The 27,676-nt window shown below is 25.7% G+C and overlaps 2 protein-coding genes across 2 annotated transcripts in view; one reads left to right on the top strand and one right to left on the bottom strand.

Annotated features, from left to right (window-relative positions):
* LOC132921324 (actin-histidine N-methyltransferase-like) overlaps positions 1 to 26,047 on the bottom strand; it is a 34,524-nt gene extending 8,477 nt beyond the window's left edge. Inside the window, exons 1-5 of the mRNA XM_060984288.1 lie at positions 25,516 to 26,047; positions 25,118 to 25,441; positions 24,857 to 25,054; positions 23,765 to 23,829; positions 22,582 to 22,640 (exon numbers count right to left, since the gene is read on the bottom strand). Of these exons, the coding sequence (XP_060840271.1) occupies positions 22,582 to 22,640; positions 23,765 to 23,829; positions 24,857 to 25,054; positions 25,118 to 25,441; positions 25,516 to 25,630 (761 nt within the window). The 5' untranslated portion in view covers positions 25,631 to 26,047. The remainder of the gene's footprint in view (positions 1 to 22,581; positions 22,641 to 23,764; positions 23,830 to 24,856; positions 25,055 to 25,117; positions 25,442 to 25,515) is intronic.
* On the top strand, positions 1,508 to 21,525 carry LOC132921322 (uncharacterized). The gene is made up of 3 exons (XM_060984282.1): positions 1,508 to 1,837; positions 18,906 to 19,047; positions 19,122 to 21,525. Exons 2-3 carry the CDS (start codon positions 18,910 to 18,912, stop codon positions 21,357 to 21,359), a joined length of 2,376 nt encoding a protein of 791 aa, XP_060840265.1. The 5' UTR covers positions 1,508 to 1,837; positions 18,906 to 18,909; the 3' UTR covers positions 21,360 to 21,525.
* Positions 26,048 to 27,676: the final 1,629 nt, after the last annotated feature.

The raw sequence follows: 27,676 nt of genomic DNA, 5'->3' as shown, positions 1-27,676 counted from the left end.
AGTTTAAACCTAGTGGTGGGTAGCAGATAAAATACCTACTACAAAATAATTAAGATGTACCAAATATTTATACAATTCTGGAGTGAAAAATGGAAAAAAATTATAAAAATTTATAATTTGTTAAAGTTCCATGTTTTCAACATTTTCATAAGAATACATTAACATTAATATTATAATAAAATATAAATGTATTGTTTTTAATCATTATTCATTACCTATACATTATACCTACATCAAACATTTAAAAATATTTTGCCACAAGTGTTAGGTCAAATTATTATCATAATCAAACGACAAAGCTATATTTGTATTGATGTTGAACATTTTAATTAAAACGCATTTATTGTTTAAGACACACACGTTTACAATAAGCCCGTATAGAGTTTGTAAGTAGATTAATCTACTCTAAAATAACCATCTACGCCTTTTGTGTAATATCTACTGGCTACCGTATATATAATACCTAGATGGTTGGATAACTGTAAATTCGCCTAAATAATTTAAATTAAAATAATTCAAAGACTTTTTATCAGATGTATACAGCATTATAATAATAACTCATGTATATATTATATTATTTATGTGCGCGTGTAATAAATATATATACTTATTATCATATTATATACTGGATGACTACCACAATATTTATAATATTATTAATTACTATTACTACAGTCAACAATCATTATTTCGATAAGTACTTAAGTTTTTAAAACTAAAATATCTGTATACAAAAAATGAATTTCAAATAAATATTTAATTCGTTGTAATAATTTAGTGTTTACCAACATTTTAGAGGGTATGTTCTATATTTCACACTAATCCGCCGGTCAACTAAACTTTAAATATAAATACTTATAAGTAGGTAACTTACAATAAGTAAACTAATTGTTGAAAATTCTATTTTCGTATAACTTTTAGAAAATTATTCTGCTTTGGAAATGAAATTAGAAACGTATTCTTTGAAAAACTTAAATTACTCATAAATTATTTAATTAAACGAAAAAACTAGACATTTTGGAAAGGTAATTGGAATTGTCATCATGTATTCATGCTCGACGATTCATAAAAATAATAATTATTTCCCACTTACGTATATGTACATCAATAATTTAAAAAATGGATTAATTACTAAAAAAAAATACCTTTTTAATATAGTTATGCATTATTTTTATCAGCCTCTATATTTCAGCCCTAGTTTTTGAATCGACTATTTATAGAAGCGTATAGCTGATTAACTAGATTAATTAGAGTACATATAATAATTCAATGCGGAAATAATATATATACAACATCAAAAGTGTGTCTTGCGAATGAATTGACGGTAAATAGCTCGAAGGGTCGAAACGTTCGTACAAGTAGTGGTCATAACATAACAATAATAAATAACGGCGTTCGGTGGCACGCGATCGAATATAAATATTATTGTAGACGGAAGGAGTGTGAGATGGAGTGGAAGTGGTACGAACGTGTATATATACATCCTGTCATGGATATACAGAAATACAATTCTTCAGTGAAAGGTTATTTACTCGTGTCTCGTGTTCGGTGTTTGTTCGCGCCGGAAACTATCGTAGTATTGTGGGCATGTGCCAGTGCGCGTTTAACGTTTAATGGTTCACGGTGTTAGTAGTACTGCTACTAGTGTGCATGATACATCATAGGTGTGATAATTTTATAATTAACGGATAGTTGTTGTGGTTAACGCCGGCATAATAATATTATATTTAAGTGGGTACTCGAACACCACCGCAGCGAACATCAACGTTATGGATACGCCGGGACGCTCGTCAAGAAAATACTAATGAAAGAAAAACTAAAGGTTCAATAATTACAGGTTCGTCGACAAAAACATTATAATTACTAATTAGCTACAGTATAGGTAGGTATCTAATAAATATAAACATTTAAAATGTTAATAAAATTTTTGTATAAGCACTTAAATGCATGCAGGAACACTATCTGCCTAAAATATAGTAAAATCTCAACAACAACAAGGAGTTAAATAAGTATAATGCACAATATATTTTTTTAAACCATATAATAATTACATACCTATGTGGCTATGTATTTAAAGAAATTAACTTTTTAACACATTTTACTTTTACACTCAATAAATATCGTGGTGATTTAAAACATTGAAGTAAATAGAAAAGTTAACCATCGTATTCGTATCATTAAAACTACAAATTAAATGCTTAACAGATATATATTATAATAAATCTAACAAAATAAGAAAAAAAAATTCTAATAACTATAGTCAAATGTGAACCACAATAACGAAAGACAATTTTAGTTAAACAAAAGTAATAATGTTCTCTTATGATTGTCTCATAGTTTAAGTAGTTAAAAATATCTTTACTTGAACATACATTGATATGATATATTCTTCTTTTATTATCACTTGACATTATAACGTATATAAGCTATTATTGTACTACTAGCATGTAAACTGTACCTACAGACTTATTATACATTTGAAGGAAAATATTTTCTGGTTATGCAATATTATAATTTAAATAGAATTATTTTAAATTGAATCATTTTCAAACAAAAGATAATTGTTTTATTTTTTCTTTAAAAACTTGAAAGCACATTATTAATAATAGGTACAACATTTAATATATAGTTATATTTTTGTTTATATCATAATATATAAAATAAAATATATAAACAAATTGCAGTTAAATAATAATCAAAAAAACGAATCGATAATTTGTTTTTAATTTAATGAAATTGTTCATCTTTAAGTTTGATTCTGGAACGAATAGTCGGAAAATGAGGAAGTATATATTTTCCGACGGACGCGGATGACGGAACAAACTATTAACAGCTCCAAGAGAGTTCCGCGTTATGTGATTAATCAAAACATAATGAACGAACACCTTATTTTAAAGACGATTTTGGTAGCATTTAAATGTTATTAATCAATTAAATATATTTTAAGTGCGGAGTAATAGACAATTTACTTTCTAAGCATTTAAAAACATCATCGCTTTGATTCGAATGAATGTTATGATTTTACTACCTATTAAATAGCAAAGTATTATAATTTATAGTACCTACTAGTGTATATTGCATACTTATAAACACATCTTAGATTTTGAATTATTATATTTATGAAGAGATATTTTTAAAATGTTACTTCATACTATATTTAAACATATTAAATTATATTTATTATACTTTTACTGAATTTGTAGTCTTAAGTATTAAAATTTAAAAGTAGGTAATTGGCTGTGTAGCCCAACTTCGTCTGGTTTAAAATTAATCTATCTTTCTACTATTTTCCGTTTTACTTCAGTTGAAATTTGTAATATAAACACTATTAGAGTGATTAATTTTGTAATTTTATTTCCACGTCTTAATTCTGATCATATTTTTGATGTAAACGCAAAAATAAAGGAGACAGTTTCAAATAATGCTTGAGAGGCGTCATAAATCCAGTATCGTTTAGTTATCATTATAATTTGCGTTCATAAGTATTTGATTTTAAGATTTTGTTAAATATATTTATTAAAAAAATTATATGACATATTTTACTAATTATAATAGTAATCTTTTATTATAAACTAACCAATAACCATTTAAATCAACAAAAAATATTCGATTTTCGTGAGCCAAAACTAAATCTATTAGTAAACAGTACGCTGTAGCAACATATATGAAAGTTTTTTTTAAAAATATGTTAAATACCACCCCCAAATATTAATGAATCTACTTTTATTGAAAATTTTCCTTTAGTTTTTAAATATATAGTCATAGAGGACAAACAACCAAAGAAACATTCATTTTTATAAACATAATACGTATATAGTATATACATACATACGTTTTGAATTCCAGACATTTCAGTATAATGTTTCTTAATTTTTGTTATCATATTCAATAGATAATTGTTATTTGTTTATATGAGTAACTTAATATTTATAAAAACGTTTTATTGTGCCACAATATATATAAACATGTTACGCTCAAAATTGTTTATAACATGTAGTTTAAACAATTTTAAGGGACAATATTTTTTTATAAGAATGTTTTTAAGTTACTTTCCTTTTTGATTAAATCTTAATTTGATCATTAGTTACGATATAATTTACAATTATAACTTCGTCAAACTAATTCTAGATCATCATTACATAAATTGTACTTATAAACATTAATTGCAACGCGTAATAATTGGCATTAGAATATTTTTCTTAAATATATTGGTCCTTAAATAAAAATGTGTTAAAAAGAAAAATCGCAATTACTTATGAAATAAAGATACATTTTGTTATAGAATTGCTTTCTAACTCAACCCAAGCACCTTTAAACATATAAATAAAATAATAGTATCATTTCGAATACTTGAGCGTCACTAGAGCATAAAATAGTACTTATTTTTTAGTGGATGTAAATCGAAATGTAAAAACATTATGAACTGATATTTAATATATATGCTTATAGTATATATTTTAAATTCTTTCAAATAATATTTTTAAAATATATCTACAAATTTATAATATTTTCTTTCAAAATTAATTATTAAAATTATACAGTTTGTCATGCTTATTAAATAACAATCAATATAATATAGTCAAGGTACAACACAGCATCACAAGGGCTTATAAATTCAACATGAATACTGCTTAAAATAAAATTTTCTTATTTCGATGCATTATATAATAAGTAAAAATACGTATTTAATGTAAACTTAATTATACCTAACGCGTGCGTAGATCCCAAGTCAAATACTTTTTTTCTACAAAATAAATGTGTGTTAAATTATAAACAATATAAAGATATAATTTTGTTTAGTAAACTATTATTATGTTATTTCTCTTTTAAATCCGGTTTAGTATTTCTGCTAAATACTTATTCACATAAAAATGTATCCTACATAAATAACTGACAACTATAATAAAACTACTTTCATATATAAACTCGTATATTCTTATATTATATATGTATTTTAAGCATAAAACAATAAAATACTTATATGTGTGACAATTAATAGTGTATAACTAGTATTTCTCTTCATTATACACATACAAATAAATATTTTCTCTAATAATGTTACTAAAATAAGAATTCATGTAATTAAAAAAATGTATTTATGTATAGGTATGAAAATAATTATATGTAATAAAATTAAAACAAAATAAGCTTTTCTAGGATTAGTTATTATAGTTATTATTATATTTCAGTATTTTAATACAATATAACAATAATATAATAGCTAGAAAATAAAAATAATAATTTAATTCGTGTATTGTAATTTGTAATTTAAAAAAATAACAATTGTATAATATATGAAATAATTACATTATCATCCACCTAGACAGAAATAACTTAAAAGTTTTAAAACCACCAATATTTTAAAAAATAAGTGTTTTAAAGCTCGATATCACGAACACAATTCTATAATAAAACCACAATTTGATAGATTTTACACTAACAATTGCAGTTGCATAATAAAAGACCAAACTTTCTTGATTATTAATTAGTATGAAAGTAAAAATTTTAAATCTTCATTATCATTTTAATGAGACCCAATTAAAATTGTATACAAAACATTTTCTGGTGTTGAACACAAGACGGATAAGTAAAACCACTTTCTATAAGTTAAAACAATAATAATATGTAGCTATTTTTAAACTGTCCCATTTAATTTCTTCTAAATAATTGTATTTATTAATGCTGGATAAAGAATTTAACCTAATATTTATTGCCAATAGATACACATAGCGATAGCACGATAAGTGTAGTGATCACCAGTTACTATTATAGGTATGTTTGTAATTAAGAAAATATGAAACCGATTAACTTATCTCAACGAATAAACACACTGCAATAATCATCAACATCAATCAAATAATTTATCTACTTAATTTTTTATTTTACTTCCGGAAGCAATGATGGTTATTTTACACAAACGGAATCTAAAAGGAAATTTATATTTATTATAATTCGTTATCATTGTAGTATCGTCGACATATTAAAAAAAAAAACCATAATTAAAAGTATAATAATAATTAATAACTATCAAGCATTTATCATATAACGAGTTTGAAATTAATTACACTGAATAATACGTGGGCGGAAGGGAGAAGATACGTACCTATATAGTTCTGGTCGCTGTTAACTATAGAGCTATCTAAACGAAAACTGTGTAGAGTTTAAACTCTATAGAATCTATATAATTGTATAATATATCGTATATTATATTATATCATAATATCATAACGGTCTTATATAGACTTGAAGACTCGTGGTCTTCGAATTAAATTGTAACGACTTTTTGAAACGCCTGTTCGCGTTAATCTGTCCTACTGGATAATATACCAAGCCTTCTATACAACAACAGGTTGTAACGACACTATGATGTTGAGTATTTTTTTTTTCAAATTCCGCGAACATTTTCCCACGTGGAACAAACCTCGACGCGGCGCCTCATCCGTTTGTTCATGGTATTTATCCGTGCTAAATGCGGATATCCGATTTTAGCACCGTCGTCGCCGCGTTTGTTCCTTAAGACTAAAGACGCCTCTTATTTTAATTTATGATGGATGTTCGTTTTAGACAGCATTCGGAAATTGAATTAAAATGTAAGAAAAACGAGTATTTTTGCTTTCGATCGGGACCAGTTTCTCGAGGAAACCCGCGGGTGAAAGCGCTGCGCAGTATCTATAGCTACAATGTAATATGTAATCCACTACACACTATTTCAAAAAGAAAAACAACTGGGTACCCATAAAAACTACTCGAACAATATTATACGTATTAAACTTTTTCACATACGAGACGGAGGATTTGTGTTTTAATTTACTAAATACACCGCTAAGTAGACATGTCACGTGTATCGCGTTGTTTATTAAGCAATACCTACCCATTATAATACGAAGTGGAAAATATTTATATATACATACACTAAAATTACATATTAAATTTGTTATGAATTCGCACGGTTTGGAGAAAAAAACATAAATATATACGTATAAACACATATTATTTGCATATAATAATGCGTATATTCTCTCATGCCCACATCAAGCCATACACACATACACATTACACATGTGTATATTTTTTAACAATGTCATGAAAGTAATTAGATATACGTCTTATACACGCATATTTATATTGTTGAGAGAATTACATAAATTACCACACATACATAAACGGTCGTTGTCTCGCTATTATAAAAAAAAAAATGGTCTGCGCGTGGTCATCGTTTCACTATTAATATAATATCTACAAAAACGGGATCTAGCTCGTGAACATAATAGATACACATGTGATTTTGGTACATACATATTATATTGTATTGTAGTATAGGTAATAGCATACCTACAAATTAGGTTAGCATATTATACCTAAATGCATACATAGATGGGTGAGATGATAATTTGAATTGTTTGAACTGATGTTTACTATTTTTAATGTTTTCATCCAATAAATTCGCTATTAAGTATAGAAAACATCGAGTATCGTAAATTATGAAAAAATGAATAAATTTCATACTATAACCTGTTAACACGAAAAATTTCGATTCAAGTTAAATTTAACTTTACATATTCGAGAGGCTATAATTATATCAGATAGGTATACTCTATTATCTACATCGATCTTTGTACTATATAATTTTGAAAATATTTTCAATATGAAACTTTATAGTAAATAAAAATATCGATTGGCAACTACGCGTAAATAACAATGAAATCAAAATAACCACATACTGATTAGGTACAAGAAAGTTGATTTTAATAATAAATCAAATAATGAGATGAAATAGAAAGAAAAAATTATACCTACCAATAGTCTCAAATCCGGCAATTAATCCACGCACGGTATGTATTATTGCACCAGATAATATCATTAAACACAGATTTTGTATAAAGGGGATATTTATTTATTATGATAAAGGAATAATTCAATTTCTAAAAGAATTATTTTGAGCAGACTATTAATTATTGGAATGAATTGTATGAACATGAATTATTCTATAAATTGAAATCGCGTTAGTTTTGCTATTATATATTGTAACTTGATGAAACGTATTATGAGCTTATTAATTACGAGTTTTTTTATTTTCATACAATACATTTCTGAAGTTAAATGATAATAAACATCACGTATCATTAAAAAAAATAATAACAGTTATTCTGTTATTAATTTTGTAAAATAAAACAAATTTCAGTGTTTTGAATTTTAATAAACAAACATTATTTTAAATGTAAAATAAAACTATAAAAGAAAATGTAAATATTAAAATATTAAATTACAAAAATACTTAAAATATCAACAAAAACAAAAACAACAAAAAGACAAAAAATACCTAACTATAAAATAAATAACATTCTCAAACCCAGGAGTCTAAATTATTTAAAACTAAAATATTTTTATATTTATTTTATTATGGTTAGTCAAGTTAACTATTAGAATGTTTACAATATGATATAATACAAATTTAAACTTAAAAACAATTAATTCAAAATTACGAGTTGTTTAAAACAGATTTAATATTTCAGAATACTAAAATGTATTTTATGTTGCGTGGCAAAAAAGATATTTGAGAAATGACTCATAAAGTCAAAAATGAGTTTTCTTAAGCAGATAGATAAAGGACTAGTGTTTTTGATATAAGTCATGATGTGGTTTTTTAGTTTTTCTATTAACAAATACTCTTGTATTGTTTGTTTAAAAGGATTATTGAGATTACATCTTATAGATTTATAGTAGAAGGTACTACAGAGTTCCAGAATAAAAACGATATTCAGTAGGTAGTGATTTTTTAATATCTGTTATTCAAATTATTTTATAACTTACATAGGTATACAATAATAGTTTTAAAAAGTGCATTTTATTTTATTGATATAATATTATGTAATGATATAAAATATAACATGCCTAAACAAATTTAAATAAACATTTTAAAAAACAAATCTTTAGTTCTATCATGGAAATTTAGAACAATAAAATAGGTATAAACCTTATAAATTATAAACAATAGTAACATTTCGACATGTGAATATCTTCAAATGTTACATGGTTCCATTTACACATTATGTTGTAAGACATTTATTTTCAATACAAAAATACGAAATTATAATAACAGGGGCATTATTGCACTACAAATTACAATATATTCACGTGATAGTTAAGTACCTACCTATATAAAATAGTGCAACACTACCGTGCATGGTGTGTGAACGTCTACAATATTAGTTTTTTTGTAATAGGTACCTAATATATAATTTCATATATTGATATATTGGAAAATCTTAAACATAGATTTTATAAAGCAACAACTTTAGTCTGAAACCAATAATTGTTATGTAATAAAAAATATTAATGAGAACCAAATATCTACTTTACAAAATGAAAACAGTTTTATGATTTTGTACATGATTTTTAAATTGAATCTAACCAACGTAACTACAATTAGTAATTAATTTAACAAAATACAGCTTGTATTAATTAAATACGTAAAATAAATTAATTTTTTAATTAGAAACATAATATGATTACGACTCACTAATAATGCTATACCTAAAGTTAACTGTAATAATTGTTAAAATTGCTTTAAATATTAAATAAATATTAAAAACACAATGCTCCAATTTATATACAAATATTTAAAAGTAGCTTACAAAAAAAAAATCGTAACACACGATGCGTATAAACCATATTGTTAATATTGCGGTTGATTATACTAGTATATTATAGGTACATTCAATAGTATTCAACTACTATATAGGTATAAGTTGGAAATTATAATTTATTATTATTATAATTTACCTCGAGGCTTTATAAAGAATCATTTATTTTTTGATATTATTATATGCGAGTACATTTTGTTAAATTTTTGATAACAATCGACTTTTCATCTAATCACCCGCTACTACGTATTTGAGAACAAATTCATTTTTATTGTAATACTAATATACTATATGCTTAGGGCAATAATTCTGGTTTCACCGGTACAAAAATAAATAGATAAATAAATAAAATATAACTAAAAAAAAAGAGAGCGAGGTCCGACACGCCGCGAAGTCCACTGCACGACCTATGCCCTATGTTATTTTCTGGTCCAAAATAGACACTTCTTAGTTTCTCAATACGAAAAACCTTCTAGAATTCAATTTCAATTTTATGACTATAAACTATGTATATATAGAATCCAACTAGGCGGAATTTAGAAAGGCGCTAATTTTATATAATTAAGGGGGTTCGTTATTTGCGCACTAATAAGCTTATTCGTTTGATCACGCTTCGTCAGAGAAAAATATGATTGCACAATTATTATCAAGTTCACGTGTCTAATAAATCACTCGAGTTCGCTTCCTAGTTCCGAATATCATAATCGTAAGAGTATATAGAAGTGTAAAATTGACATTTTCGAGATGCCATTATTTGGCTTTCTCTCAAATACTAGTTGATGCCAATATAAAGTTAATAATTCAGTCATATTAGTAAACAACGTATACATAAAAAATAAAATAAAAATTATGCGTAATATTATTACTATTCTCCATTCTTATTCGTCACGTTATATCATGATTTGAATATATTTTCTATGTTGATTGTTGGCAATGAGTGGATTTCGCATAAACAAAATATATAATACGATACTTTCTATGAGTATGCATTAAAATTAAGTATGTGTACTATAAACAATGTTACTGGAAAGCTAATTCGTTCTCACGAAAAACTGTTATTCAATTTAAATTAAGATATTCTAAGTAAGCATCGTAGATACACTATGATATTTGAAGGTAGATTTAAAAAAACTAGGTTTTCGGTAATTTATTCAAAATATTTTATTTATGTACATAAATGTGTGTGAGTAATTTAATTTCAAAAAGAACTAAGAGGTTACTCTGAAATATAGTAGGTGTAGAGTACCTATATCTAGTATCTATACTTCATCATTGAGGAGGTCATTGTAATAGATATTATATTAAATTTAATGATAAACCATTACATACGATGAAAAATATTCTGAGCAGAGAGATCAGCCTATGTGTTTGCAAAATAATTCGAAACCTTGAAAATTTTAGTGATTTTCGTCAAAATTCAAAAATCAAATATTCATAAAAAAAATAATTTAGCCTTGCGCTAAATATTTTTTTTTGTAATAAACTTTTATGATAAACCTTATATTATATTTTTAAATAAAATATAAATTTAAAAAAGTATGCAAGTAGGTACCACTGCAGTAGGTACATTAGGTGTCGAGTAGGTCACTATAATGGATTTGTTAAATTTGAATTCAATGATATATCATTGTAAACGAAAAACAATTCTAAACGGAAATAATCATTCAGCCTATAATACCAAGTATATTTTATGATGTATTTTTTTTTTATATATAATAGCTATTAAAGCTATTTATTTTACTTTTAATATTATGGTAAGTTGATGAAATTTTCCCGAAAATTACATTTATTATATGATTAGCATTTAATTATTATAATATATATTTTTACCAAATTATAATATCAACTTATATAAATTCAAATTTAATAATATATTTCTGTAAATTCCGTAAGACAATAAAAATAGATTCATATAATAAATTACATAGATAATATTTCAAAAAATCGAAAATGTCATAACGTATAGCAAAATTCATAATATAGTATATATAAATGTTTTAAATCTCCACGAATGTTTTTAAATTATAATAAAATAATTAATGATGATATTTATTGTTAAAATAAGTAATTTCGTTCTAATTTGAACTTAAAATGTCTATAAAAATAACCATCTAAATATATATATGAACTACTTATGAAAAATCTTGTATTAAACTTCAAAACTTAGAAATAAAACAAAAAGGTTTGATGAATTATTAACTACAAAATAATGTGTATTTTTTTAATGTCAAAAACCTATAAATTTATAGATTATAAAAACATTGTATCCACGGATTTTCAATATTTTTTAATGGACAAATTAACAACTTAAGAAGATTTTTATATTACATTTTTAATTATTTCTACCTTGCGAATATTCCGTCAACATTTAAAAATTAAATGCATGTAAATAAAATTGTGACCCTGCATAAAGGTATACCTACGTAACTGTTTTCGATATTTTTTAAGTAGCACTTAAAAAATCCCGGAGAACCAACCTTGTGTTACTTTTTCAAACTTTTTTATTAAAAACCAATTTTATCATACATATTAAAAATTAAAATAGTCGACAAATTAAAATATTTATAAATAGCTCAAAAAAATTTAAAGTATTCTTAATATTCTAACTTATCTAAACATTTCTAATATAACAAAATATTTAGTGACAAATTTAAGTCTATAGTCATTCATTTTTTAATTACAGCAAAGACTACCTTAACGCATCTTTATTTAAGCGGCTAGTAAATTTTTTAAATTTAATACATAATAGAGTACCTATTATAGAGTACACATTATAATTCATAGTACTGAGTAATGTATAAAAATATATACACGAACAATGAATATATTGATTAGTAATTTATACTAATCCAAATTATAGTACGAAATTTTTATCTTACATGTTAGTTTACTGCAGTGAATGTAGTAAACACGTGGATCAAAATACCGACGATTTATATATCAACTTTAAAAACACAAATTTTATTTTTTCATACTCGAAGAATTATTACTTATTAGTTCATTTTAGTTAAATTCACACTACATGTGAAATAAATAAATAAATTAAATTTTAAATAACTAAAAAAAAAAAATTAATAATTGGTATTATTTTTGACATTTTTGTTGTTTATTGTTTATTTGAGGAATAATGCATTTTAATTAATAATGTATTATTTTAATATTGATTATTTTAGTGTTTCTTATTGCTACTGATAAAAAGAACAGTGCTGATTTCTGGTGTAAAAGTAATGTATTTTTAAACAATTTTTTATCAAGTATATCAAGTTTAAATAATACAATGGATACAACTGCATATTTTGTTACTTTTTCTTTGAATACCTATAATATGCATCATAATAATTAAATACAATTCATTTAATTGTATCTATTAAATGCATACTTATAATTTCGAGCTCTAAACGAATTACTTTTAAATTTTAAAATACCTTCCTCTAAAGTCGCTTTGCGCCTAACTCCAGTTTCTTCCTTTTTTAAACAAAAATCAAAGATAATTCAAACCTAGTTCTAAAAGAAAATAATTCTAAAATAAGTAGCAGTAATTTATTAAATGGGTTATGCATTTCGAAGAAGATGTTTAAATGATGAGGAAAGTAGTTTTAAGTGCGAAGATTAATACTAATCCAGTTAGGATCCGGTTCTTCAGCTCTTGTTTTATCATCGTGACTCTGTTGTATTTAGTTTAATGAAATGAATGATACTCTTGCTTTCTCTAAGTGTACTAGTGTACACGAAATATTACGATTAAATAGACGTTGCTGATAAAAATAATAGAAATAATTTCGTAACACAAAAAAACTTCGTAACTTATTTATACAATATACTAATCATTATAAGTATTACTAAAATTTTCTATAAAGGTAGTTCAGAAGTCCCAATTTAAAATGTAAAATATTCTCTAAACTATTTTGTGCATTTTATGTCTAAAGTTTAAACTCCAATGGATAAAAAGCAAACAAAAGCTCCAAAAGTAACCAGAATCTAAGTTGGAAATTAAATATTTTACATAAATGAGTACGTCTTTAGAAAAATTAATACATTTTTTTTTGTAAACGTTGATTTCTAATAATAGGCAATTTTACTTCCAGATACTTATACCGCTTATTGAATAAAAATACTGATAAGAATGTTCCGTATTCCGTAAAAAAGGACAAAAAATACTTATTTGTCCAATAAGTATTATAATTATACACAAAATAATTATTGCAAGCAAAATTTCGATCAAAGTTTATTTAAAATATTTAAAAAAATATTAGCATATTTTTAAAATTGTATAATTTTAAAGAATACGTTTTTCGATATTTTCCTTATTTTTAATGTTCAAGTGCATGCATATATTATATTTAGCAATTACTTAATGCATGCAATTCACATTACTGGTTATAACCATTAATTTAAGAAATAGTTGTACAATTAATTTCAATTTTTATTCCCTAGATTTACACTTTCTAAAACAAATTTAAAAAATCCAATAAAATACACAAGTTGTTAAATGTAAAATATAAGTACTAAAAATTTAAATTATACACTTATCCATTAAATTAATTATACAGTATAAAATGTTATATACCTAACAAAGTTTAAAAGTGCAATTTTTAAAGTCCAACTTATTAAAAATCTGGTGCTAATAATTCTTACAATAAATGGACAGAGATAAAAAAATAATAAGAAGTATCAATAAGTATTTCTAAATAAATTACGATGGATATAACAAATTGAATGAATGTCTAGACATAATAGCAAGCGCACTTTATATATCATTTTCATATCTAATTTGAACATTACTATTATTTCTTAACATTTATAAAAAATGTATTTCTTTATTTCTACGGTTTTAAATTTTAAAAAAAATAAGAAATTTTAAGTAAAACAACGTATAAATTATAATACTATATTATATTCATATTAATGCATTATATAATAAATATAATATTATTATTACTTAACCAAATCATATTAATTTAATTCAAAACTTAATTACTTGTTAGTTTGATAGAATTGATAATTTTATACTAATGTAATATATGAATGTTAGTTACATATATTTTATTAAAAGATCAAACATTACTATATGTTTAACAAAAAGTAATGATAGTCATGAATAGTATCACTGGACTTAATTCCATCAAATTATCCGGTTATTGCAGATTTACCTCAATTGTTTTTCAATTTTACAGATTGTACATTTTTTTTATTTATTTAATTAGCTACAATTATAATAATAATGCAATTAGTGTAATAAATAATATTTTTAATATTTTTTTTCGTTTATGTTTTATGAGTACCTATTCGATTTGATAAATTAATATACTAAACCTTGAAACTATTATTTCATTTCAACGGATCATCTACCCTAAAAAGTATATTCACTCTTATTTTTTATCTTATTATTTATTTTATGTATTAAGCTTTTTATTTAATTTCCGTAACATACAGCCTCAATAAAATATTGTTTCAAACAAAATATTAATATGAAGACTGTAATGAACTTATAATTATATAATATGTTAATAAAAACAAATATATACCTCAGAATAGCCAGAATAATATTTTAATATTGATTAAAATTTTATAAAAACGAGTCAACTAGTAGCTAAACCAAATGTTTAATATATAACTCATACTTCAAAGGTATCTAAAGAAATAAAACACAGACAACGCTCTGCTTATCCATTAACAGTTTATACATCGATATATAACAAGAAAGGTAGTTGAGATTTTAAAGAAATAAATTCTTGATGAAAATGTATAACAAAACATATGCGTGAAATCAGTAAATAATAATAACTAATAATTCATGTTTTAATTAATTTATTAATAAATATATTAAAAAATTAATACTACCTACACTATATTAATTATTTATGTTGGATTTTACACATCCAACGTTATATTCATGATATTATTATCATTCTTATATTACAATTAGTAAATAAAATATCGATAATATTATTATCATTGTATTGATGATAATAGTAATCATATAATTATTTTACATTCCGTTCTATATCCAATGTATTGGATAATATATGTATTAGAACGTAACGTAAGATGTCGGTACCCTATTACGTATTTAATGTTTTATTATAAAAATTACTTTGGTCTCTATGACATACATGAGTGTGAAAAAATAGGCATATTATATTATACTATTATATACGTATCACATATGCATGCGGCAAATGAATAATAATTGAGTCTGCCAAATTTTAACGTGTTGAAGAAATGATACACAATAACTGAGATTTTAATTTAAAAACGTAAAACTTTCTACAGGATGTTTTGTTTGACAATTTGGCATATTATTGATACGCGTTTATAGTGCCAATAGTTCGTTTTATTTTTACATATTATTTTACCCTTTCGCCGAAAAATTCTGTGTCAACCGTCAAAATCAAAACGCATAGTTACATATTACATAGATATTTGCTACATATTATACGTATGTCTGTAAGTATATATGTAATATGTATAGCATGGAATTATTACTTAATAACCTATAATTTATTAATTCATTCGTAATATTATAAAATGTGTTTTTTTGTTATCAATGACAAAAAAAAAACAAAATACAAAACAATAGCTCCGTTTAATCACAATTATACGAATTGGACCATTTCCTGGTGTGAGTGTTGTATTCATTTTTGTATCTGCTTCTAAATACCAACTCGCAATTACTTTCTCTTTCTGCACTGTTTTTACTATCCATTGTATTTTAATTTTTTAACTGGATTATCTCCCTATCACGTGTGATCTAGAGTTTTTTTTATTCTTAAATTGTTTTATTTTATTTCGACCGTAACATTCATGAGTTAAGTATTCATTATGTAACAAATTACACGTGTACACGCTTCAATAGTGAAAATTATTATCTTCGCGAAGTGTTTAATCTATTATTATAACAATAATAGAAAAAACGTACAAAAATCATAATATTTTAGATAATTTCAACCAAAAAAAGTAATAAGTAGGTAGTATCTACATATAACTATATAAGCCATATAAATTAAATAGCGAAATAATGTTTTTATATACATAAGCTTTTTAAAACTATTTGAAATTCTTATAATATACAAGCCTATCGACTCTCGTAGTTAACAATTTACAGTCTACGCTTCCAAATAACTTTTAAAAAGTTCCATACAGTTTCAAGATCCATAAATTGATTTAATTTAAAATTAGTTAGTATTATTATCGTTAAAAAAAAATATAAAGTCAGTTTTATCGGAGCTTGAAAGGGATTTTCCTAGTGTTTTGATTGTATGTATTTATCAATATTATTATTAAGTATAATGTTCAAATTTACTTACATATTTACTGCACTGCCAAATACAAGTACTAAATATTTAATAAAAAAAGATACATAGCAATAATTATAAATTTTTTGGTATCTTATGATTTTATGAACCATATTTCACAAAAATATTTACAATTTGTAAAACTTCATTGTTTTTATAATAACGAAAAATTGTAAGGCTCCGTAAATGTAAATATTTAATATTATCGTAATCCCTAATTAACTCGTTATCACATAATAATTATGCAATGCATATATGTATAATAATATATATGTAAATAACTTATAAGGATTTTTTTTTAATACGATACATAGGTAGTTAACTATAGGTTATAACTCTTAAAATCGGTGCATTGTAATTTCGCAAGCATCGTAGCCATTTTATAATAAGTATATCATTTTAACTCCGCATACAAGGTTTTTTTAACACCCCAACTCCGCACATACGTTACTAAATACGAAACTTATCTCACTTCCCATATTTAAATCAAATTTAATTTAATAATTTAAAGAATAATATTTTAAGCAACTACTAGTTAGAGAATTCGTCCCGTAAACGTTAAACACGGGTAAAATAAATATATTGGTTTTAATGTTTTCAATTATATCAGTTTAAAATACTAAATTCTATAAAAGATAGGTACATGTGAAGTTACGAATTCACAAAATATTTTTATTTTTGTAGAACTATGGTGCGTCCACTAAAACATCTACTAATCTCCTAACGATGTCTTAGATATGAATAAATTGCAAATAATTTAGAAAAAAATATTAAATAATCATCTATGGTTAAGTTCATAAATATAAGTTATAAATAAACCAATATACATTCACATATATAATATATATGTGTGTGTGTGTGTGTGTGTGTGTGTGTAATATCATGTACAACAGTACATTAATATTTTTTCAATGCTTACAATAAAAAAAAAAGATAAAAGTTCAAAAATGAATTATAACCATTATTGTTTAGAATGTCGAGTGAAATTATAAATCGTTCAAATTTTCTACTGACAAATGAAAATAAGAAAAATACACAATGATCGGGATAACATTATAGTTTATAAGGATAATAGACGTTTTTCAGTTTTCAATCCGATTCTAATCCACCGTGAAAACTATAAACATGACAAAAATACACCATATACTATATATACACACAACTGTAAATACTATAAAACTACTTTGATAGATGTCATAAAGATGGTCATACAGAGATTAGTTTCACTTCTTCATACCATATTCGTGAAGACTAAGAACTAGAAGTTAATTTGGCAAAATTAGTGGTGTATGATTTTTGCGAGATTGACATTAATATCCAACACCTAATGATTACAAAAAAAAACCGCAAAAACTTCTTTATTTTTAACAATTCATTTTTTGTAATATTATTATTATTAATATTATTTCGATTCGATAAAATTCAGTGTACCATGAACCTTAAACATGTCTCGCGTGGTAAACACACGATGACAATGAACTAACATTGAGTAGCTAGATGAGTTTCATTTTATTTGATTTTCGAATGCACACGATTTAGACAGAGAAAGTATTCTTTCAAGTTCGCAATTATTATTCAACTGACCATCAATCATTTTTGTAAGTTATTTGACGTATAGTTACTAGAGCGTACTGAAATTTAATTTAAAAGTCATTAAATCATCGAAACCATACTATATAGTGGTTATTTGTCAATTGATATATTACATATTCTTACAAAAAAATAGCTATAGATTGAATAACTATAAAATAGTATTTAGTTTTGGTCATCAATTCAAATTATTTCGATTTTGCTCAAAACTAAAACAAAAACAAATCACCTATATTGCAAATACCTTATACCTAAATAATTCATTACGAATGCATATACGACAAAAATATCATGTTAAACTGATTACAATTTCGCGAATAATAAATAATTATATTTTTATAATACACCTAATATATATATAATTTTTTTTTTTCAGAAAAATGAAGAATGTTGTTTGGATTTTTTTAATACACACTTTAGTATTTAATCTATTCACGGTTACTTATTGTACTAAAAATAAAGAAGAATTAAATGTTAACCTGAAATTGTCCAACTCTTCTACTCACGGAACATCTGATGTAAGTACTCCTTCCATTAAACAAATTAAAATACAAAACATGATTTTAAAGATGTATTATTAATTGTATTTTAGAACCATGAACTTAATGCTGAACAGATAAGTAACGACAACGATGATTTCGAACTTGAAGAAAGTATTGATGAAGCTTCATCAGAAATTGTTGAAAGTCAAGTGCCATTTCCAACAAATAAACCTGATGAAATTGAATCTGAAGTCCTAGTAAGAAAGCCTCGTCGTAAAAGACGTCGTCGACGCAAACGTCCGAGGACATCGACGCACACTTACGAGGAAAATATAAATCATCCTGTAGTATGGAATCAGGAACCGCTAGAACCAGACTATGCAGAAGGATATATTCGACGACGGCCAATGAAGAGACGAAGGCGACCATTACAAAGAAGGCCATTAATTGAAGGGGGTGGCATCGCAGAAGAAGAAAATATTTTACCACGAAGAAAACTTATCCGCAGGCCAGCTGATTCTGGTAATAAAGTGAGCAATGAAGATGTAAAACGATGGGAACCAATAACCTCAACCGAAGAAGGTAAATGGAAAATAGTCACAACAGAAACCACAAATACAGTTTCAACAGTAACGCCTAAATCTACTTCTATTGCAACTACAACGACTAACACACAAAAAACATCTACGATTTCATCAACATTATCAACACATAAATTACCTGACGATAATCTCAAGATTAACCATAGAGACATTGGATTATTGAAAAAATCAAATTCATCGCGAGCCGACATAATAGTATTGCATAAAAGACCGATAAATAGTAACTTGCCACCAACGTCTGCAGTGATAAGACGTCGTTTTAAACCACAAAATACAACTATTGAAGAAATAACAACAATTAAACCGAAAATTACAGTAATAAAAGAAGAACTACCTTTATCATTACTTCCCCCAGACTTCAAAATTACAGATAACGCACCACCTAAAGAATCTAAAAATAGCACGGATGATTATCAATTCAATGACGAAGCACTAACGAAAATGATGAAAGAGCAGCCAAATAATAACAACGACGAATACAAATTCAAATCCGATAGCATACCTAAGGTCAAAGACGAAATATTAAGTTTATTAAAAACTAAAACTGGATCATTGTTATTATCAAATGTACTAAATCTTAGAAATATGACTTTGGAAGAACTTTTACAACACAGAGAACGAGGATCAAGTCAACGGCATCAAGAATTTATAGACACAAAAGAAGAATTGGTAAACATAAGTGCAGATGAGCCAATAGTACCAGAAAATACTAAAAATTTCACTAATTATTTAATAGAAACAAAACGTTTAGCGCAAAATAACAAAATTACGTTACAAGCGAAAGAATTAAATGACTCAAAACAAACTAAAGATGAAAACAAAGAGTTAACAACACAAGTATCAACGATACCTACAAATTTAGATGAAGAAAATCATGACTATAAATATAAAAATACAACTAATGAACCAAAATCAAAACTCACACAAGAGATACAAATTGATGATATTAAGTCGTCAATTCAAATTGACAAAAAAACGCTTAATCACGAAATTACAAACTTCTCTAAACCACCAATAAACATTGAACATTTAAATAATTTAAAAGTGGATCAAGGAGCAGAAATTGGTAAAATTCAATTGGATACGATTTTTGAGGAGAAAAAAGTATTTAGTTTTCCAACAACGACTACATATACAACAACAAATGTTAAAAACCCCGAGAATGAAGGAACTTCCTTTGTTTCAAAAACCCCAAAAACTCGAATTGTTATTGAAACATCTGAAAGAGAACCGCGTCTTTTTGATAGCATGCCAGATTTCACTATAAAAACTACCCAAAGGCCTCTTATAGCACCGACTATTCCTTCACAGGTATTATTCATTCAAGACACAAATCATTTAGATAAATATCAAAGTTATTCTGAGAAAAATAAAGACATAGACGAGGAAAATAATTTGGTATACCGTCGTTTTGAAATGAGAAAGTTACCAGTAGCTGTTAAATCGGCTATCATAGCTAGTGCTGCAATATTGGCAATAGCAGTCTTAGGCTTTTTTGTATTGCTCATATCGTGTAGAATGAGGCAAAAAAAACGGGTTATAAGAAAAAAATCTGTGTTTTGCCCACATAATCTACACCATGACCCAGATCTTAGATCTAGCGCTCGTAGTACAAGTCCTGTCATGGATAAACATTGCGAGGATCAATACTATGATGGATATGGAGGACGTATCGATGCTCACACAACAGCTAATCGTCAATATTACCTGTGGAGAACATTGAGGAAAACATTCCGTTATGACTGATCAGTGCTACAGTTGTTCAATATCCGTATCTTGGACAAAGTTTAAATTATTTTTTATATTGTTAAATTTATACTATTAAAACAAATGCGCAATTTAAAATAAATGATACATTATTTTGTTTTTAATCAATAAAAATAATCTCATTATTTATTGTAAGATAAAATAATTTGTTCCTGTATTATTTTATCATAATCATCTTATTCTATGTATTGTAAATTAAAACCAAGGTGGATATATCTTATTATCTTATTAGATCCACCTTGATTAAAACTATACATATTATCATTAGCCAAACAAGTGATAATAAACCATGATACGCGTATTATAGATTAATTAAATAAGCATATTAAAATTCGATATATTGATATATATGTGAAACAAAAATTATATATTACAGCACATAAATAAAAGTTATATTATAAAATTGACAACTTATTAACCATAGAGATCTTAAATTTTGGTTCTAGCTTTTAAATATATAATATATATATGTCAATTAAAAATAATGAAGTTATTAATACAATTTTAAATCACAGGATAATAGAGATTATTAAGTGGTATAACTAATTCTACTAATATTCAATTAAGCTACTGTTAAAGTTCCACTATTCTACTTCTACATTTATTATTACCATTAATATAGAGCAATATTTTTTAATAAAAGATACTAACAACTAGTACTCAGGTAATTTATAAGCTTGGAAAAAAAATTACCATAAGAATGATGATGATACATTAATTAGTAGTTAAAAATAAGTATAAAAATAACTATATAAATTCTTTTAATTACATAGAAACATATTTTGAAAAAACTCAAAAATAAACAGATCATTAGTGTCCAGTCTTCCATCAATCACATTACAACCTAACTGAGAATTGTATTCTTTAATATTTACATGATAATAAGTTCAAGTATTAATAAAAAAATATTATAACCATATTATAATAATAATATTATCCATAATATTTCTCTTGTTAGATATTGAAAACTAAATTTACACTAAACATAAAGAGGTAAACAAAAAGATTTATAATGAATATTATTAAAATCTGAGATTTCCTAATAAGAATAAAATAATTAACACAAAATGGTAAAAGTCTAATTACTCAACATGAGTAATTTTTTGTTCAAAACTGTTAGCAATTATACTTCTACTTCATTACTAGATTTTAGAAACACACATAAATCATAAATCAAAAACTCAAAATGAATTCAACTTACCTATAATACTCATAAGTAAATGTATCTTTTAATATTACACTAGCGGGATCATTGGATAGCTGAAAATATAAATATACAATTATTATTAATCCAAAATAGCAAATTTGTGTTTACATCCCTCATTTGAACAAACAAACTATAGTTAATACCACAAAAGAAATTAAACAAGTAGCTTATTATTTCAAAGTAATGTTTTTTATTTTTTAAATTTGGATAATTGTGGTTAAAATTAAAAATTGATAATTTTATTTAAAGATGTGCAAATACTTAAATATATTAACAGCTGAGGAAGAAAAATAACTTATCTATGATAACTTTTCAGATGCCAAACAAAAATTTAAAGTTTACTTATTCTACATTTTTATGTATTCTTAAGTAAGTTTCAAATTTCAATTATTTAAATTCTATGGAATCAAATTAGTTATTTATAAAGAATTTTTAAAAAGTTAAAAATGTAATTAAATAAATCATTTTCTTAAATTAATTCAATCTACTTTATTCGTCAAAAATTAAATATAACTTGTTAAGTAAAGTCAACATTTTTTGTGGAGTATAACTTTTTCATTAGCTCATAACTTAAGTTACAATATTTTTAGTTAGTTCCATTGATATCAGATAAATTATATTTTAATTTTTTATATTCTTAAAACTGATTTTCAATAGATTTCATAAAAGACAGAGAAAAGACTAAGTATTTGTCTTAGTCATCAACTTCATACTGATAAAAATTAAGTTATAAATATTTTGTTATAATAATCAAGTCAACTATTAAAACTATTCATAAACATTAAATAAAAATAAACTTTGAAATATATTAAACGTATATAATGTATCTAAAGTATATTTAACATTCTATATTATACTTATACGTATGGTCATTAGGTGACACTATCATATGCTATACTATTTTTTTAATATTGTTGCATAACTTCATAGTAAAATGAATATTTTATACGATGTAAAAAAAATTGAAGGTTTACTTAATAGGATTTGTATTTGTGTCTCAAAAAAAAAAAGTAAAGTTAGTATTTTCAATTTTTTAAAAAAAACATCATTATTCGTCCCAAAACATATGTATATATTATCTACATATTGCATCTAAAATACGATAACAATAGGAAAAAAATATCAATAAGTTATACATGATAATAAGTTATAAATAATAATATCTAGTCATAATTACCTGAAACAGTTTTTTGAAGTATGCATATTGTCGAGCTATATTTCTATTAAGTTTCAGCGCTGCTTCTACATTCATAAAAATATGTTAATAACTAATTGCAAATTGAAAAACATGTTATGTAAAATTAAATCTGCAAATATACAAATATACAGATCTGGAGCAATATGATAAATGACTGAAACTATATGATAAAAGTAAATTTGAAATTAACTAAGATAAATAGAAATTCTTAAGTAAATTTAATCTTATACAAAGTGCAGCAAATAAAACAGTGCAGTTTTGAAAGACTATTAAAAAATAAAGTTTATTTTTTTTAATCGGTACTTCGTGCTGTTTTATACATTAAGTTTTTAAAATTACATCAGTAAGATAATGACCCCCAGCAGCAATATATTGTTAAAGACGATTTTTGAAGTTTTCTGCTGTATTTTTGCCTATAACGTTGGATTAGCAGCAATTTCCTCCCGAATTCGATCTTGGAGTTCTTCCAAAGTGTAAAGTCGATATTTTAAAACATTTTCTTTCTGGAAGCTCAACAGAAAAAAGTAAACGCTCAAATTGGTTGAATGAGTGGGCCATCTCACATCACCTCTCAGAGAAACGAGGCGCACAGGGAACATCTACCACAATTTTGTCATTGAAACTTGAGCAGTAGAGCCAATAGTTCTGTGCTGCTGAAACAATGAAACCAGATGACTCCTAAATATGCTTTCTCATTTAATGCTTTCAACTGGAATTCAAAAAAAAAGGTTTCAACATGGAAACGCTATATCCGTTGAAATGTGCAAAAATACAGCTGAAAACTCCAACAATGTATTACTGCTGGGAGCCATCATCTTTCTGATGCCATTTTCAAAACTCAATGTATAAAATGGCATGATGTATCAAATAAAATAAAATAAACCTCATTTCTATAAGTTACGTAATATTATATTTTAATAGCCCTTCAAAACTGCACTGTTTGTTTTGCCGCACCCTATAGTTATTTATACTCATATATTTAAAGTAAACAAGTAAACATCATAATATACCAAAGATTATGTACTATATGTATTTGAGCAATCTAAAATTTGTTAAAACTGCATATAATACCAAATGCAGGCGATCCTTTCAAAGCTTCTAGATCAGCTACATCAAAATATACTGGTGTTGAATATGTTACTGGCAAGGTAGTTAAATATGAATGCCAAAAACTTTTCTTATCTTTTCGCAAAGATTCGACCAAAATAAATATTGCCAGAGCCACATTTGGCATATTACGCAGCATCATATCTTGTGAATGCAATTTCCCTAAATATATAAATATAGAAAATTATGTGATTAAAAACAATATCTTTAAAACTAAATGCATACATAGTGGAGATGATGGTATATTTTCTTCAGTCATCATCAATGCTCTAGGTACAGTCACAAGCTTATCACCAACAGCGATATCTTTAGTAGCTTTCATACCATACTCATAATTTTCAAATTGATGAATTTCTACTCCATTAAGAATAGCACCATTTTTTGTGGCCCATTTAGTCAACTTCTCTATAGATTGATCATTTCTCTGAGACAAGGGCTTCAAATCAAACTCTGCTTCAAACTGATTAATCTTAGATAATAGGTTGACAATCACCAAATGTATGGACCATTGCTCTTTGATTGATGGAGAATTGGACATCATACTCGTCGCTAAATAACAAAATATAAATTTAATATCGCATATATTATTGAAACATTCCCAACTAATAAATAAATTTTTTAACCATCAAGTAATTCATCCACCAGCTTTAATATGACTGCTTTGCAATCATTTAATTTCATGGTTTGCATTTTAGCAAGATTCTTCTTTTGACTAGTATTCTTGCCTTTCTTTTCCATATCTATATTCACGACTATTTGACTTCAATTATCAATAAAAATAATACAATTTTAAAATGTACAATATAATTGTAAGGTAATTTTATTTAACAGGTTGTAGTATATAAAAATAAAAATGAATACTACAAAGTAAACAAAACAATATAATGAAGGAAAGTAATAAATAATAGTAAATATAATAATGACTTAGCGTTCTATTATACAACTACAGGCTATAATATAAGCGTAATATTATACTAGTAAACTACTAAGCTCCTTAACATCATAATGAGTAAGGTACCGAGGTTCCTCTTTACGATACTCAATATTGAGTATTTATACTTAAATCATAATATTATTATGAGCCTTATCATCATGAGAACGAGATATAATCTATGATAAGAAACTTCTAATCGTATATCTGTTTACTAGAGCTCCAAGCGATTAAAATCTACACTACTACACTCATTAAAAGACTAAAAAAGAGTCAGCGACTCGGTGTCGGACGTGTCGGTTACTCGGTTCCTTAGAATCTTAGATCATAATATAATTTATATATTATATAATATGATCTAAGATCGGTTCTCGGTAGTCGGTTGGTTGGCGGTACTACAGAAACGCAGAATTCATGAAATCTATTTAAATCCATTTCATCCATTATATCAGATTTCATTTAATTTTTTGGCTTTTTGCCACGGTTGATGGACCGTTCATCGCCATCCTGTCAGAATATTCACGAAAAATAAAAATGTAAAAATATACATTAGCATAGAAATAATTATCCAAATTAATAAAGCCTAAGTACAGACTACAAAAATATCAAATACATAAAAATACATTTATTTATTTATTTATATTAAAAATAATAATTTTAAGATTTGATTTTTTGTAATTTAGATTTGTCAAACGTTATTGTGGTTACATATTGATTAAAATATTTCTTAACAGTTAACTATGAGAGTACATTAATTATTTAACTGAAATCAAATTATTTTTTTGCAAATGCATAATATATTTATTATTTAATATTATTAAATTACACTATTATGGAAGAATTATAACGACACTGCCGACACTTATATTTTTCGATAGATATCTTTGAAATTTTAATATTTTTGCCAGACGCTGGAATCTTAAAACTATTTTTACACCTGGTGACTAGTTAAAGAACAATTTGATATAAACAACCAGGATGATCTGGCACACACGGGGATTCTCGGCGACTTTACATAATAGACCATTTACCTCTTACCATCTAGACAGTAGACAGCTAGTCGCTAGATGTCTTTCAACTTTCTTATATCTACATTTATCTGTTTAATTTATATTATTATACAACTCATAAAATGTTTTAAAGCTTATTAGCTTCTTAGCTCATTTTCCTCCCTTCCTTAAATTCCATAGAAATATGTATGTTAAATTGAGTCAGACACGTATACCCCGATTCAACCACCTCCCTCCCGCGAAATTTTTTTTTTGTATACGTGCCTGAAATCTGAATTGAGGATATTCACAGAAAATATGGTCTGGACAAACATTTTTGACTCAAAATTGTTTCAAATGCCACTTCTGAAGACAAGAAAAATATATTTATATATATAATGCATTTGGCACAGTTTTATGTTAAATTGCTAAGAGACTTAATTGCTTAACAATTTGGTATTTATGCTTGTAACCTGGATGTTAGATCAAAATTTAATAATTATTAACTAATAACTATGCAATTATATTTTAAACACACGATAGCCGATAGGTACTTTAAACTGCCGGACACGAACGACAAAGTTCAACACGCCTCATCCACGTGGGAATGCGGCCACGTCCACGCGCATCGACGATCTCGAACCTCGAATGTAACCATAGAAAAGAATACTAATTGAATAGAACGACTACCTATGACACGAAACGTCCAGCGCGCGCCTCAAGGCAACCACCTTTAACGCACAACGGTCTTGTTACATTTCTCGCGAATTTCGACGAACGAGCACTTGTACCTATTCGAAATGCGCTTTCGTCGCTTTCGACCCCGCTCTCGTCCCGTCGACGAACCCATCACACGACGTTCTC

The sequence above is a fragment of the Rhopalosiphum padi genome, chromosome 2, assembly GCF_020882245.1.
Source record: "Rhopalosiphum padi isolate XX-2018 chromosome 2, ASM2088224v1, whole genome shotgun sequence".
Lineage (NCBI taxonomy): Eukaryota > Metazoa > Arthropoda > Insecta > Hemiptera > Aphididae > Rhopalosiphum > Rhopalosiphum padi.
Note: the sequence above shows the minus strand (reverse complement) of the source record. Positions and strands in the feature narration are given on the sequence as shown.

Coding starts and splice junctions, on each gene's coding strand:
- LOC132921322 (XM_060984282.1), top strand. CDS start 18,910: ATGAAGAATGTTGTTTGGATTTTTTTAATACACACTTTAGTATTTAAT. Junction 19,048..19,121: donor CTACTCACGGAACATCTGAT/GTAAGTACTCCT, acceptor ATTGTATTTTAG/AACCATGAACTTAATGCTGA.